The sequence below is a fragment of the Halichoerus grypus genome, chromosome 11 (genome assembly GCF_964656455.1).
Source record: "Halichoerus grypus chromosome 11, mHalGry1.hap1.1, whole genome shotgun sequence".
Taxonomy (NCBI): domain Eukaryota; kingdom Metazoa; phylum Chordata; class Mammalia; order Carnivora; family Phocidae; genus Halichoerus; species Halichoerus grypus.
The window spans coordinates 1,809,053-1,824,016 of NC_135722.1; the positions used below are offsets into that span (position 1 = coordinate 1,809,053).

Below are 14,964 nucleotides of genomic sequence, written 5' to 3' on the forward strand. Positions count from 1 at the left end.
TGGCCTGGGGCAGAGCGACCCCCAGACCCCGCGGGAGGCTGTGTGCAGCATGGAGACCAGCTGGGTGAGAAGCCCATCCTGGCTGGAGGCTGGGAAGGGATGGTCAGGGAGGGGCCATGGGGCCTCCAAGGCCTTGCCAGGTGGGGCAGGTGGACCCGGGATGGTGAGAAGAGTACTGTTAGATCCCAGAGCTAGCGTGAGTGCGTGCAAGAGCCGGGCTTTGTCTAGGGGAGGCCAGGCCCCTCTGCAGTCCCCGCCGGCTGCCCACAAAAGGCATTCAAATGAGAGACAAATATTTGAGCCGGGAGATAAAGCCCAGCCCAGCCTCTTCGAGCTGCTCCCAGGCCCTCATTTGGGCATTAATTGGATTTCATTTAAAGATTTGCATGCTATCAATGCGAGCAATGGCCGGCCCCTGGGGGCCAGCCCCGGGAGCCCCAGGGCTTACAGGCAAATGCCAGGTGGAGGGTTGGGGGGCAGGACTCAGGAGCCCTGAGTGAGGAGCCAGGGGGCAGGGGGAGGCCACCACCATGGGGCCTGGGGCTGTACTATGGGGCAGGCAGCCTGGGTCCTGGCCTGGACCCCACACAGAACCGGGACAGGGGACAAGCAGGGAGGGCAGAGTGGGTCCCACCAACAGCTCTCTCTGATGACCCCATCCTCCCCATTACACTGGCTCCCGTCACCCCACCAATGGCACGGCCTCCCCTTCCTGGGTGGTCAGGACAGCCCTGGGGGGGGCTGTCACATGATGTCAGGGGCCCCCCCAGGAAGGCCTGGAGCTACCTTCCTGCCATTCTGTGGGCTCACTGGGGTCCCAGAAGAAGCCCCTCATCCAAGGTGCCACCTGGGGACCTGGGCCTGTGCGTCCTCAGCACTGCCCAGCCTCCGGAGTGGCCTGAGGCCTCTTGCTGAGCCAGCTACAGCCTACAAAGGGGCCTGGAGCGGGTCACGCCTCACCCAAGGGATGAGATTGTCACAGAAAAGAAGGCGTAGGTGAGGCCCTGCGGAGGGGGAGGGGGCGGTGGCCCCTGGGGGCTGGTCTTACTGGAAAACCCCTTTGTTTCTGCCTGTTATGGGCTGGAATGTGTCCTCCCCGCCAAATCCATATGGCGGAGTCCTCTCCTCCAGAACCTTATTTGGAACTAGGGTCTTTACAGAGGTCAGCAGGTTAAGTGAGGTCATCAGGGGGATTCTGGTCCCATATGACCGGTGTCCCTACATAAAGGGGACTCGTGGACCCAGACGCACCCAAAGGACACAGGGAGAGGCCGGCCGTCTACAGGCCAAGGAGAGAGGCCCCAGGAGGACCCAGCACAGGACGGGGAGACAGTGCGTCCTGCTGTTTCAGGCCCCCAGCCCCGACTGTGGTATTTGTTGCGGCCCTGGGCACTGCCTTCCCCGCGACCAGGGCCCCCCCCACGGTCGGATGCATTAACTCTGGGGCCTGGTTGTCCTGATCGCTCACTTGGCTGGTGGCAGGCGGGCAGGCGGGTCCTGGCCCGGAGCCCCTGCCGTCCCCTGACCTTGGCAGAGCAGGCACACACACCCCCACCTTTGGCGTGTGGCCTTGGGCAGGGGCTGCTCTAGGGCTCTAGGGGTGCTGGAGGGTGACCCCCGTCAGCAGCCCCCCCACCTCTGGTGACAAAGGCCTATTTCAGTAAGGAGGGGGCACTGAGGTCCCAGCCTCCGTGGGGGGCCCTGCTGGGGGCAAGTGTGCCAGCTGCAGGGACCTCTCTGTGGCATTCCACCCCCCCTCCCCCATGGACTGGCCTCATTCATCACAGCCAGCAGCTGGGGGCGGGGTGGGACCAGATCAGGCACCTGACCAGACCCACGGGGGCCACGGAGGAGGGCGGGGGTCAGGACAGGCTCTCTCTGTTATCCTCCTTTTCCTCCAGACCCAGCCAAGGGGCTCCGAGGGCCCCCCGGGATCCCCTCCAGAGCAAGCCCGGGCCTCTGCCCTTCCCAGGTCCCACTGCCTTGGAGAGCCGGGGTGCCCGGAGGCCTGAGTGCACCCTGAACCCTGTTTCTCACTGCCTGCCAACAAGACCCTTCACGTCAGTGCTTCCAGCAAAAAAGCAGCAGTAATGGTGCCCCCAGGAGGCGTGATGGGGCTCCGGCCCAGCTCTGTGGACCCTGAACCTGCAGGCCTCTGGGTACCTGCGGGCCTCGGGTCGGCCGGCGAGGCTCCCTGGGCCTAGAAGTGGGGACGAGACCCCTTGGAGGGGCAAATGGGGAAATAGCAAGCTCCTCATCTTCTGGACTGTGGATTCCTGGGGGGCCTGCCCCCCACCCCCCGCCACGTCACTACCCAGAGGGCACGAAGAGCTCAACAGCTCAGGGCTCAGGAACGCTGTCACCTGGCCCCTCCCCGGGTTCCCGGGGGCAAAGACGAGGGTGTGGCCATGCCCACTGCCCACTGCCCGGTGCACCCCTGCAGAGAGCCACCCCCAACCTCCACTGCTGGGAAAGGGTCAGGAGCCCTGCCGGACCCCCTTCTCCCTTACCCCCACCGGCAGTCGGGCTCTCCCTCCCCCTCCACAGTCTCTCAGGTTCCCGACCCTGACCAGCACCCCCCAACCCTACTGCGCTGGCTGGGACCCTTCCGTCATCCCCCCCAGGTGTTGACGCAGGCCTCCTCCCGCTCTCCCTCCCCGAGGCACCCCCCCAGGAACCCCACAAGGGTTCCCCTCCCCCCACCCCACACCCAGGTCTCCCTTCAACCCCGGGACACGCTGGCCCCCCGGAACCTCTACCCTCTGCTCCCTGCCCAGCAGAGCCCTCAAGTCCCGGAGGCACACTCGAGCCACCACGTCTTCCTTCCGTGCAGGGTCCCCTCGTGCTCTTGTGGCCTTGGCTTTCAGGACCCTCCATGGAGGACCCTCCCTGCTCCCTGCCACCACCAGCCCCCTCCCCAGGGTCCCTCCCCAGACACCTGGTGGGAAGTAGACCAGGAAGATGGGAAGACACCACCCCAGCCTTCTGGAGCGCCTCCCGCTTGCCCCACCCTCCAGAAGCCAGGCACCTGCGCGGCCTCCCTCCCCAGGTCTCAAGGCTCCCCCACATTACGGTGCGCATGCAAGGGTTGATGTTACTGGGTCCTCCGCAGGGGCGAGAGGCAGGTCCTCAGGTCCAGCTTTGGCCAGGGGCTCACTCCGGGCGAGCCCGCCCTGCACACAGCTGTGCTGTCGTCGTGGAGGGAAGGTGAGCGCATGGCCCCAGGGGCCGGCTCGTGGCGGAGCTTGCCTGGCCCTCTGTTCCGGGGTGAGCGGGGCATCTTGCTGCTGTTTTGGGGATCTTTTTCATGGAGCAGGAACCCGGTGCTGGCTGCCTCTCGACGAGGCCCCCTGCCCCCAGGACCGGCTTCGTTTGGGTGTCGGGGATCTGCAGACAGACGGCCTGGTGCCGAGTAGGACCCCACGTGGTTCAGTGCTCTCTGGGTGCCGGCTTGAAAGTCTCCCATCTCAATACTTTCACCTTTGAACGTGCGTTTGCTACTGAAGGTCCATGGGACAGAATAACATAGTACGTTCTTGCCATATGCGAGTCCACCCCATTCCCGCACCCGGGAACAGAGTCCCCAAGGCCCACGACACGCTCCTTCCCCCAGGGGTCCAGTGTGTCCGTCACTGGCCAGCCTTGCTGCTTGTGAGTTAGATCCCGTGTCCCCCACTAGGATGTAGGGTCCATGAGTGCAGGGTTTCCCTTTGGCACATAGTGTATCCTAAGTTCCTCGTGCAGAGAAGGTCCCCAGTAAAGGTTTTGGAATGAATGGGAGTGGGACCCGGGTGGGCCAGAAAAGGCAAGCTGGATGCGTGCACCTCCATACTTCGGGACAGTCCTGGGTCAGCAGAGCCCCCCATGTGGACAGCCTAGGGGGATACATCTGTTTTCTGACATGTTCAGGACAAAGCCATGGGGTGAGTTTTGGCCACAGACACGCCCAGGACAGCAAGGCAGGGCTCCTTGGGGTGCCCGCTCTCATGAACAGACAGGACCAATGGACTGACCCCAAGCGAGAGCTCCCTGCGGGGCTGGTCATCCGGACTGCCTCACCCCTCATGTCCTCCCCAGCCCTGCCTGGTCCAGAGTCCACTGGGTCTGACTTTGTGAGGGTCCCCAGCTTTACCCCCAGACCCAAAGCACCATTTCCGCCCCCCATCTTATGGATTGGGATCACCTTTTGTCAGGAATCAGCCCCAACCTCCAGTGGGGTGCAAGGCCTGGGCTGGGGGCTCCTGGCAGAGCCCTGCGGCCACCTCCCTCCCCCAGCAGACCTAGGCCCAGTGGGCACCGGGTCTCCTGGGCTGCGGTGTCGTCCCCAGCCTCTGCAGCCATGCCCTCCCGGAAGGGGAATCTTGCAAGGACTTAGAGATGAAGCCGCCCCGGGTTCAAATCAGATTCCCATCATTTCCAGGCTCCGCGATGTCAGGGGCTCCGTCATTCCAGCCCCGTGCCAAGGGTCAGTGCTTGGCATTCAGGGAAGGACAGATGGGGACCCCCTCTAACTAGGGTGAGCACACTGGCCAGTGCGCCCAGGTGACACACCTGATGTCTTGGCTGAGCACCAACCGCAGCCCTTGCCCTCCCAACAAAGCCCCTGCCCGGACAGTTAGTGACCCGGTCCGGTCACCACGGGTGTGTCTGCCCACAGGATGCAGTGACAGGGACAGGGCACCTCCTCTGAAGGGTGTGCGTGAACCAGAAACCCAACTGGAAGCTGACCATCCATCTGCTTCTGAGCCCCCCCACCTCCACCGACAAGAAATACGGACACGGACACTCAACAAGTAACACCCATTAGGGCGCCATCTGTGACACCCCAGGACAGGGGTGGGACACAGCGCTGAGCACACCCATGCCCTCCATGGACAGTGCTAACGGGAGACTTGCAGGGCCCACTCAGCAAGTCCCGCGTGCGGTCCTGCCTACCTCTACAAACCTGCTGTGGGAGAACTTTCAGGGACCAGAGGGTATGTGAGGGGTGAAGGGACGGTTCCCCGAGGGCGGGGAGTGGTTCTGGGGTTTCCCTTAGAGGCACACATGAAGAATTTCCAGCCCAAATGGTATGTCGGGATTTGCTTCAAAGCAATGTGGGGGCGGGAGAGGAGGGGTGCGTGGGGCGGGAGGGGCCTGCACCCCTTGTGGACACTGGTGATGGAGGCTTCCCAGAGGCTTATCTGGGGCCCCAACACCGGCCAGCCTGACCACACACTCACCCACACTGCTTGTGTCCCCTGATAGAAGTTCCCGACACTTCCTGGTACAGAGAAGGCGTCCAATAAAGGTTTTAGAACTTTTGCATATGTCTGCGATTTTCCAGAATAAAAGCAAAGTAAAAGTGATAATACTTAGGGTTTGTGGAGTTTCTTAGCAGCACACCGGCCCAGGCCTATGGCAAGGTGGGGGTGGCTTTCCTGCGGGCCCATTCTCCCATGCTGTCCTCCCCCAAACCCATGTGTGATGGTCCCACTGCCCACCACCCTGTGTCCAGGCCTCTCCCGGGGGTTAAGGAGAGGAGTCCCAGGAGATGTGGTTCAGTGAGGTCACGACCAGGCAGTGGGTCCCTAGGAGAAGGGTGTGGGATGCCCCCTTCAGTCCCTTGGATGAGGCCCGCTCACTCGGCCCTGCAGCCCTGAGCCACAGTTGCGTTGCTGACCCTGGCCCAGCCCGAGCCTCATCAGACCCACTGACCCCGTCACCACGGCTACCCTGGCCACCTGCTCTTTGCCAACACTGGAGGTTCACCTCCCGGGGTTCCAACGGCTCTGACCCAACCGCTCCCTTTCAAAGGAAGGGGTGCCTTCAGCACCCTCAAGCAGCCTGGGGGATCCCCGCCAGCCCCGCCCCACCCCTGCAATAAAAGAGAGCTTTGGGCCCAGCGAGACTTCAAAGCGCTCGAGGCCCAGGTCAAAGGTAGGGCTGAGTAATCTCTGCAGGCTCTCTTGGCTGGGGGAGCCTAGGTGGGGGGGCTTCCTCGTTCCTCTCAAGGAGCCGGTAAACAGAGGTGGGCAAGGCCTCAGGCGCCGGGGCCGGGGGCCGAGCACAGGGCGCCAGACCCAAGGCCCACCACTCAAATCCCACGACCTCATAGGGCTGTTACCCCCGATTTGTGTGTCACCCAGCTGGTGGTGAACAGTGGGGATCTGAACAAGGCAGCCTGGACCCCAAGTCCTCAGCCCTCTCACAGGTCAGACCTCTTCGGGCCCCAGACCCTCATGCCAGGCAGCAGGCCCCCCACGGCCCCCAGACCTCAGCTTCCCAGCTGTGAGGCAACCCTGCTTGGACCACCCACCAGCTCCCTGCCACGTGCTGGAAGCTGCCAGCCCCACAAGGTGCCCAGGAACTGCTCTGGTGCAGTGGTGACCAGGCTGGACTCCCAGACCTCACACCTCTGGCCCCACCCCACAGAGCAGGGCGTGGAGTCCAGGGAGAGGTGACCAGAGGGGCTCAGTCCTGCTGGGTCACACCGTCCCACCCAGGCCTTGCCCTCACCTGGGAAATGGGGGCCTCAGGGCATGAAGAGGGCACCACCAACACCAGATACACAGCACTGATTTATTTCTGAAGTCCACCTGCCCCAAGACAGGTTCTCCAAAAAGGCTGGTCCCCCGCTGGGAGCACTGCCCGCACCCACCCAGCCGCTGCAGGTGATGCCTCCCAGGGACACCACCCCTCGGGGGACAGGGGGTGTCCAGATCTTGGCCAGGCTGGAAAATTCCAGTAGCGGGGTGGGGCGGGAGTAGACAATCTTTATTGTGTTCCAAGTCTGGGGATTTTTTTCGTACAAAAATAAGTCTTCATATTGCCGGTGTCCCGGGGCAGTTCAAACTAATATGCAAAAAAGAGAAGTTCTGTGCCGCTATAAAATCCTCTCCCCTTCAAAAATCTCGGTGTTGGTGCCCCAGCCCCATCCCAGTGGAGAACCTCTGGGGGCAGGGTGGTCGGGTTCCGAGGAAGCTGCCAGCCAGGCGGGGTCAAGCCGGGACGTCTCCACACTGGCACTTAGTCAGGCTGGACGGCACGGGGGGGACCGTCGGCGGAGTCCCGGCTGGGTGGTGGCTTCGCCCACGGGGACTGTGGGCCCGAGGCACGGGCCACCCACATCGCTCCCGGGTGGTGAGCGTGCTCGCCGCTCCGCGTCCAGGGCTGGGGCTGCTGGGAGGGGAGGGGGGACGGGGACGCGCATTAGTGCGGGATCCGGCCCGGCCCCACCGCCCACAAGCGAAGTCTGCAGTTTCCTTTGCTTGGCTGGTTTTGGAGCTCCAGTCCGTGGGTGCCTCGGATTCGGTCTGCGGCCCCGGCCGGGGCGGGGGCGGGGCGGGCGCTCCAAGCCGCAGTGAGTCAGGGTTCCGCACCCGCCGACTCATTTCTGCCACCCGGCCCCGGCGCACGATTTGCAATGCAAAGTCACCCCGCCTCCCAGCGCCCTGCTCTGCCCCGGGATCCGCGTGCACTCGGGGCCTCACCCGCCCGAGGGCCCCCTTCCCTGCTCCCCCTTCGGCGCAGCAGCGAGAGGAAGTTTTGCAATCCCGGACAAACAAACGCCGGTCTTGCACAGGCTTGAAAAAGTTTGGGGAAAATGAAGAGTGAGCGAAATCAAAGCCGTCACCGGGGCCTGGCGCTGCGCTTGGCTGCTCTCGGGGACGCGAGCCGCGAGGCTGTCCACTCCACCCCGCCCGGCTGCCCCTGCGCCGACCCCCCTGTTCCCCGCCGCGGGAGGTTACCTCGTGGGGGGGGGCGGAGCGCTCAGTAGCCCCCTAACCAGCTGGAGAAGTCGAGCAGCTCGCGCTCCACCGGGCTGAGCGCGCCCTCGCAGCCGCTGTCGTCCGAGGAGTAGGCGGAGCGCGGCGAGCCGGGCTCCGAGCTGCCCTCGCGGCCCGGGGACGACGAAGCGCAAGAAGGCGAGGCGACGGCGGCGGCGGGGGTCCCGAGAGGCCCGCAGGACGCGGGGGGCCGCGCGGCTGGCGCCAGCAGCCCCTCGGCCAGGGCGGCACGCACGGCATCGTGCTCGGCCAGCAGGCGTTGCAGCGCGCGGATGTACTCCACGGCCGAGCGCAGCGTCTCCACCTTACTCAGCTTCTTGCTGGCGCCGCCGTGCGGCACGTGCTGCCGCAGCGCCTGGAACCCCAAGTTCACCAGCTTCACGCGGTTGCGCTCGCGCTCATTGCGCCGCGCCACGGCCGCCGCGCCACCCCCGGTCTCCGTCGCGCCCGGCTGTCGCCGCCGGCTGCAGCGCAGCAGCTCTGGGGATGTGAGTCGCCGCAGAGGAGCGCAGCCGCCCGAGACGCCAGGCGCGGAGGGCGCGGGCAGGGGCAGCGCACCGCTGTCCATCGCGCCCGCATCCACTCGCCCCGCAACTCCTCCGAGGCCCCGCGCGCAGCAGGAGGGGCGGACAGAGGAACGGGGGTCGGTGGGAAGACGACAGAACCCCAAGGGAGCCCCTGGAACTGTGCCGCGGGGCGACTCCCCAGGGTACGCGCTCCAGGTCGTCTGGGGCCCAGGGACAGAGAGGCTCAGGAGGCCAAGAGGTAGCAGGCCGTGCGCGCCTCGGAGCGTGGGGCGCTCGTGTCCCGCGCGTGCGGCCGGACCCTCCCCAGGTCTTCCCAGCGCGGCGCAGGCGGCTTGGTTTTAAATGTATAGATAACCCTCCTCCGCGCCGCTGCCGCCTCCTTCCTCACGCCCTCCTTCCCTCGCCTCGCCCTCCCGCCACGCTTCGCCCTCCCCCTTGCGCACACAACTTGCAAACACCAGGGCGTGAGCGCGTTCCCCACCCCATCTCCCCGGGCGGAGTCTGCAGGTCCCCGGTGGGCCCCGAGCTCCCAACAGGTGCTTAGTGAGTCCCCCAAGGCGCAGTGCGCAGGTCCCGTGTGCGCCCCCCGCCCGACCTCCGGGAGCTGTCAGCAGGTCTCCAGTGCGCCCCCGCTGCCTGAGCCCAGTCCACAGATCCCGGGTGCAACTGTTCGGTACCCCCACCGCACGCTGCGCGCAGCCCGCTATCCGCAGAGCTGTTGATGATCCACACGCGCAGCGCGCGCCGTGGGGAGGAAGACGTGGCCTCGTGAAGGCTCACCTATCCCGGAGGCGCGCGAGACCCCCGGGGGCAGCACGCGCCGCGCCTTCTGTCCCCGCGCCACCCCCCAACTCCCCCCCCACCGCGTCCCAGGGGGCGGGGGCCGGGGTCTCAGCCAATCGTGGGCGGTCCGTTCGGCCAATCGCGGAGGGCGCGACCTCACGCCCGGCCCCCCGGGAGGAAGCGCGTACGCCAGGCGTGTGGCTCCCCGAGCGTCGCTAACAAAACTGGGTCCCGCCAGGCGGCTCCCCGCGTGCACACCTGCTCCGCGCCCCGCCGCCCACTTACGTTATTCCTTTGCGGAGAGTGGGAGAGGGTGATGCGGGCCTTCGGGCAGGGCGGGATTGGAGGAGTGGTGCGCTGGGGTGGAGAGTTCAGGTTCCTGGGGCACCTTTCACCATCCCTGCACGCACACCTTCTGCCTGTGGTTTCCAGGTGCCCCCAGCCTTGGGGAGCCTGGAAGCCCAGGGTCTGGAGGTTTGAACGGCCGCTGTGGACCTGGGCAGCGGTCAGCCTCTGCCCTGGCCCCACAGCTTCATTTCCCATATTGCCCTAACCTGCCCCCACGTTCTGCCTTCTGGGCCCCTTACGCTCCGGCCCCTCACCTTTGGTGCCGACCCGCTATCCTGGCCCTGGCTCCGTTTTCCTCAGCCTCCCACCCCTGGCTGGGGCCTCCCTCTCCCACCCGACCAGCACTGAGACCGAGCCGGTGGGGGAAGGTTCCTGGAAAGCTGCCTCACGCCAGGGCAGAGCCTGGCCTCCCAAGGGGGGAGGGACAAAAGGGTTTCTCCCTGACAGATGGGGAGGAATGTAGGGTCCTGAGGGGGCAGGGACTGCGGAAGTGTGCAGAATGCACCCTCAGTGGGAGAGTTTCTCCTGCCCCACTGCAGGGGAATGCCTGCCAAGTGGCTGGGCCCTCAGGAGGCCATGGCCCTGCCGGGTTTCGCCGATGCTGACCAGATCCTCCTGGGCCAGGTCTGCTGGAAAGGAGTTCTGCCGGGAGCCACTTCCCATTCTGGCTGGGGAGAGGCCCTGGATTCCTCCCAGGGATCCCCCCGGGGCCTTGTGGTGTCCACTGGCTCCCAGTTACTCTGCAGGATCTCCTGGCAAGTTGGCTTGGCCTTCCTGCTTTGGGGTGTGACCTGGCGGCTAGCACCTGCCTGGGGCCAGGTGGGGATAGGGCCCCATTGTCGCAGAAGGAAGCTGTCTCAGAGAGGACATGGACTATGTCCACAGTCACACCTCTGGCCAGTGGAGCGATCCAGGTAGAGATCAGGGCCTGGACTCTGAGTCCAGGAGGCTCAACCTTCTTCCCTGTCCAGGACAGGAGCCTTGGCTCCTCCTCTCTCTGGTCAGAGCCCACCTGCCCTTCCCTGGTGTAAAGTTAGTTGGCAAAGCCAAGCTGGAGATGGCTGCCGTGTCAAAGGGAAATCCCCAGCATCCCGCAGATGGGCTCTTGGCAATCCTTGCCTGGACTTGTGCTCAGTCTCTGGGGCCCAGAGACCCTCAGGTACCTGTTCCCACACAAGAGACTACCCAGGCTCTAGCGGCTGCCCCAGTGGTTTCGTATTTCTCAGGATTCTCTGGTGGTGCCTCTGCTGGCTGCTGCAGCTGCTTTCAACTGCGGGGTCAGCTTGGGGGACTGCAGGAAGGCTGGGTGGCTGGGTCAGGCTCTCCACGTGGCCCTCCTCCTGCACGTCACGTCTGGGGTCCCAATGCCAGAGCACACAACCTAAAGGGTGTGGAGCTTCTTTCTGAGATGGTGCAAATCTTTTAAAATCGACTGTAGTGATGGTTGCACAACTTTGGGAATTTGCTAAAAACCAATGAATTGTACACTTTATTTTTAAAGATTTTATTGATTTATTTATTTGAGAGAGAGAAGAGAGAGGGGAGGGGCAGAGGGAGAGAGAGAATCCAAGCAGACTCCCTGCTGAGTGTGGAGCCCATTGCGGGGCTCGATCTCACAACCCCGAGATCACCACCTGAACCAAAACCAAGAGTCAGATGTTTAACCGACTGTGCTACCCAGGTGCCCCAAATTGTACACTTTAAATTAATGCGCTGGGTGGTATGTGGATTCTATCTCAAAAGAGCTGTTAGAAAAATTGCAAACATAAGCATGCTGCCTTGTCAGGGCTCTGCCCTCACCCTGGCACCCTCGCTACCTGGTTGGCACACTCCCAGGCTCTGCCCACTCTTGAGTCTCCATGCCTGAGATGTACGGCAGGGGTGGGTAAGCCCCTTCCCCCTCCCCTGCCCTTGGCACCCACCATTCCCCTTTCTGTCTGTGAATTTGGCTGCTCTACGTCCCCAAATACATAGAATCCTGCAGCATGTGTCCTTTTGTGCTTGGCTTCTTTCGCTCCGTGTGATTGATGTCCTCCAGGTCCATCCACATTATGGCAGGTGTCAGAATGTCCTGCCTCTTTCAGGCTTTGTGTGGATGGACCACATTTTGTTTATCCATTCATCAATCAGTGGACACTTGGGGTCCTTCCCCTTTGTAATGGTTGTGAATAACGCTGCTTTGAACGTGTGTGTACACATCTCTTCCAGACCCTGCAGTCTCTTATTTTGGGAGGTACATCCAGAAGTTCAATTGCTGATCACGTGATGATCCTACCTTAAGCTTTCTGAGGCCCCTCCACGCTAAGCTCCAGAGCAGCAGCATAAGTCCACGTTCCCACCAACAGTGCACAGGAGTTCCGGTTTTCCACAACCTCACCAACACCTGTCACTTTCTGGGGTTTTTAATAAGTTTTTTGATAGTAGCTAATGAAGGTGAATTTTTTTTGACCACCTGAAACTGTGACAAGTGTTCTCGGTTTGCAGGCCATACAAAAACAGGCAACAGGCCACATCTGGCCATGGTTTGCTGACCCTACACTGGATGATGGGCACATCTCCAAGGCCTGGACCACTCGACGGTCATCATCCCACGGGCTCCTCAAAATCGACTCGCCACAGGCTGAACTGTCTTTCCCGAGCCCATTACTCCGCCCAGTCCCCTCCCCAGCCAGTGCTCAGGCAGCGATGTTGGAGCTCCCACCTGCTCCCTCACCCTCTGCTGTCCGCCAGCCCTGCCACCTCTCCAGCCACGTCCCCATCTGCCCTCGGATGCTGCCTCCACCTCCCCCCCCCAGTCTCCTGGGTTCTGGCTTTGCCTCCTCCCCTCTGTCCACAGCTTCAGAGCAGACCTTATGGAGGCAAGAGGGGTCATGCCTTGGCCCGCGGGATTAATCCAAGCTCCTTTGCACATTGCCCCCACCCGGTCACTGGCATCGTGTTCAGCTTCGACGTCACATCACCTGGAAGCCTGCCCTGCCCTTTCCACAGCCCCTGCTTCACACAGCCTGTCCCTCAGCATGACTCCCTGGCCACATCCAGAGGGAAATATGCCCTTCTCTCCCTCTGTGTTCCCGGAACACCGTCCATGTCTGGCACACATCCAGCAAAGAGGATCAGGAGCTGGCTGTTGGTGGGAGCAGGATGCAGCCCAGGGAAGGACCATCCCTCAGCATCCAAGGCCAGCTCTGCCACTGACCCTGAGTGATCATGGTATCCCAGGTCCCTGCACACAGTGAGGGCAGGCCAGCCCCTGCTCTAGAGGTACTTGCTGAGTCTGAAATCACCATGGGCTCCATGGGACTGGGGAGCAGAGCTCCGGAAATCTGGGGTTGGAGGTTCTGGGTCCCCAGCATTGGAACAATGAGGTTGTATCTGGATCCTCTGGGGTGTTCCCCACTGTGAGATTGGACTGGGCCTGCATGGGGGCAGCAGCAGAGGCACAGGTGACTGCATGGCCCCTGGCCTGGTGAGCAGGGTGACCACTGGCTGGTTTGGTCTGGGCTCCCCACTCACTCCACACATAACCCGAGGCCCCTGGCTAGCTCCGTCTCTGCCCCTCAGAGGCTCTGGGCTCCTAGTTGTGTTCTCTGGGTCAGGTCATGAGTGGGGAGGTGGGGAGCCCAGCTGGGCTAGGCTGGCGCCTTCCCCAAACACACAGCTCTGGCTGTAGCCCTCATGTGGGTCACATCTGTGTGTTCAGATCACTTGGGAGCCTGGAGCCTTCTGGAATCCAGCTGCAGGGGAAGCAGGAGCCGTGGGAAATGAGCTACATCCAGATGCTCAAGCTTCAGGCCCATGGATGCGGCATAGATGCACCAGCCAAGGTCCTCCAGAGACACAGCAGGAGGAGATAGAAGGAGGTGTAGGTTACAGACTGGTTCAGGTGCTCAGGAAGCCCGGGATGTCCCACTGTCTGCCGCATGAAAGCCGGGGATCCAGGAGGGCTGGTGGGGTGATTCAGCCCGAGCCCATTGACCTTAATCCAGGGTGGTACAACTATGAGACGTCCTATAGGACCCGCTCTGTTCCAGACACTCTTCCTTCCTCACCCCAGTCTGGAGCAGTGGTCCAATGTGCCCTTGGCAGTTAGGATCAGTCCCCCGCCAACACTGTACCTCCCTTCTCTGCCTGTTGATTCAGGGGCACGGTCGGGGGGGATGTCCCCAAGTGGCCGGGCAGCAGTCTGAATTTCCAGTTCACTGGAGTCACTGTCTTAGGACAGAAGCATCCCTCCCTCTGCAACGGATCCTTTGGGGCAGCAGAGCCCAAGGTCGTGGGGGTGGGAAGTGAATGTTCTGCTAGGGGGGCACTAGAGGTAATAGTGAGTGGGGCCCCGGCCATTTCCACCCCCCGATTCCTGGGCCGGTGAATCCTGGCTCTGGGAGACACGGCCCCACACGTGGGATGCTGACTCAGGGCACATACGGCCTTCAGGAGAACGCTGTCCCGCCCTGCAGGGTAGCGCCACCTCGCTGGGGCTGGACCTGAGCCTTCAGAAGGCCATTCCGCCATCCCATCAGCCAGCTGCTACAGGATGGGGCCCACGGTGAGACCAGTGAGTTCCGTGAGCGTGGACCCACGCCGCACTTTGTTTGCCGTGGACCAAGCTCCTGTGTCAAAGCTCTGCTGGTGGGACACCGGGACGGTGGATGGGGCGTTCTGGGAGTCCACGATGTCATTTTGGTGGAAGTATAGCGTGTGGGGAAGGCAAATCTGCATCCCGAATGAATGTCTACTCCAGTAAGAACAGAGCCCAGCCCTTCCCACGACGGAGGCGGCCCAGTGCCGTCAGCCTGCCAGCAGGTGGCTGACCGGTCGCCCCAGGAAGGGCGCTGGGTGAGGGCTCGGTGTGGGTGTCCGCCGCTGGTATCTGGGGCACGCAGTGGGGGCCGGAGCCGGGTGGGCTTTGGTGGGTGAAGTCCCTGCTGCTGAGCCACATGTGGCCACTTTGTGCGGGAGCCCAGGGGGCGACGGCCAGGGTGGCTGGGGGAAGGGGCTGCCTGGTACCTGCCCGCCTGATGATGAGAGTCCGCTGCCGAGCTCCCCCTGTGGTGGGCATTCACACGGAGCACAGATACCCACGTTTTACCTGTCCACACACCTCTTCCCCAAATTCCTTTGTCATCAATTAATTTCCCGGTCATGGTCCTTCCAAGTCCCCGACCGTCCAGCCAAACCACTGGCCATAGCTCAGGGATCAGCGTATAATCTCACATCTGGCCGTTTCTCCTTCCCAGCACAGTGCACAAGCAAGTGCACTGCCCAAGTCCTGCCTCCTGGGAAGATTTCCCTCCACCATGTCCTTCGGGGACTTCTCAGGGAGGGGCTGCAGCGTGGCAGCTGTCCACATCAGGTGGCAGGTCCTGAGCATGGACAGACCCATCTGGCAGCCGGGCCTGAGCCTTCTCTCCCCCGTCAGCTCACCGGAGGGGACTCCCCCCGAGGCCCTAGGCCAGGCCAGGGAGAGAGAAGCCGTGTAGCAGGAGTGGGGGCCATGGGGATCTGGGCCACTTGTTCATGTGACTTACTCGTGCCTT

General features: G+C 62.9%; 1 protein-coding gene across 2 annotated transcripts; it reads right to left on the reverse strand.

The window, feature by feature from the left end:
- Positions 1-6,547: 6,547 nt before the first annotated feature.
- On the reverse strand, positions 6,548-8,364 carry ASCL2 (achaete-scute family bHLH transcription factor 2). 2 transcript variants are annotated; one of them, XM_078059133.1, is made up of 2 exons: positions 7,731-8,364; positions 6,548-7,158 (listed from the first exon to the last, which is right to left on the reverse strand). In XM_078059133.1, exon 1 carries the CDS (start codon positions 8,335-8,337, stop codon positions 7,753-7,755), a length of 585 nt encoding a protein of 194 aa, XP_077915259.1. In that variant the 5' UTR covers positions 8,338-8,364; the 3' UTR covers positions 6,548-7,158; positions 7,731-7,752. The 2 variants fall into 2 exon arrangements, with proteins under 2 accessions (XP_077915259.1, XP_035923703.1); XM_036067810.2 differs by having other exon boundaries at positions 6,548-7,161.
- Between the last annotated feature and the right edge of the window lie 6,600 nt (positions 8,365-14,964).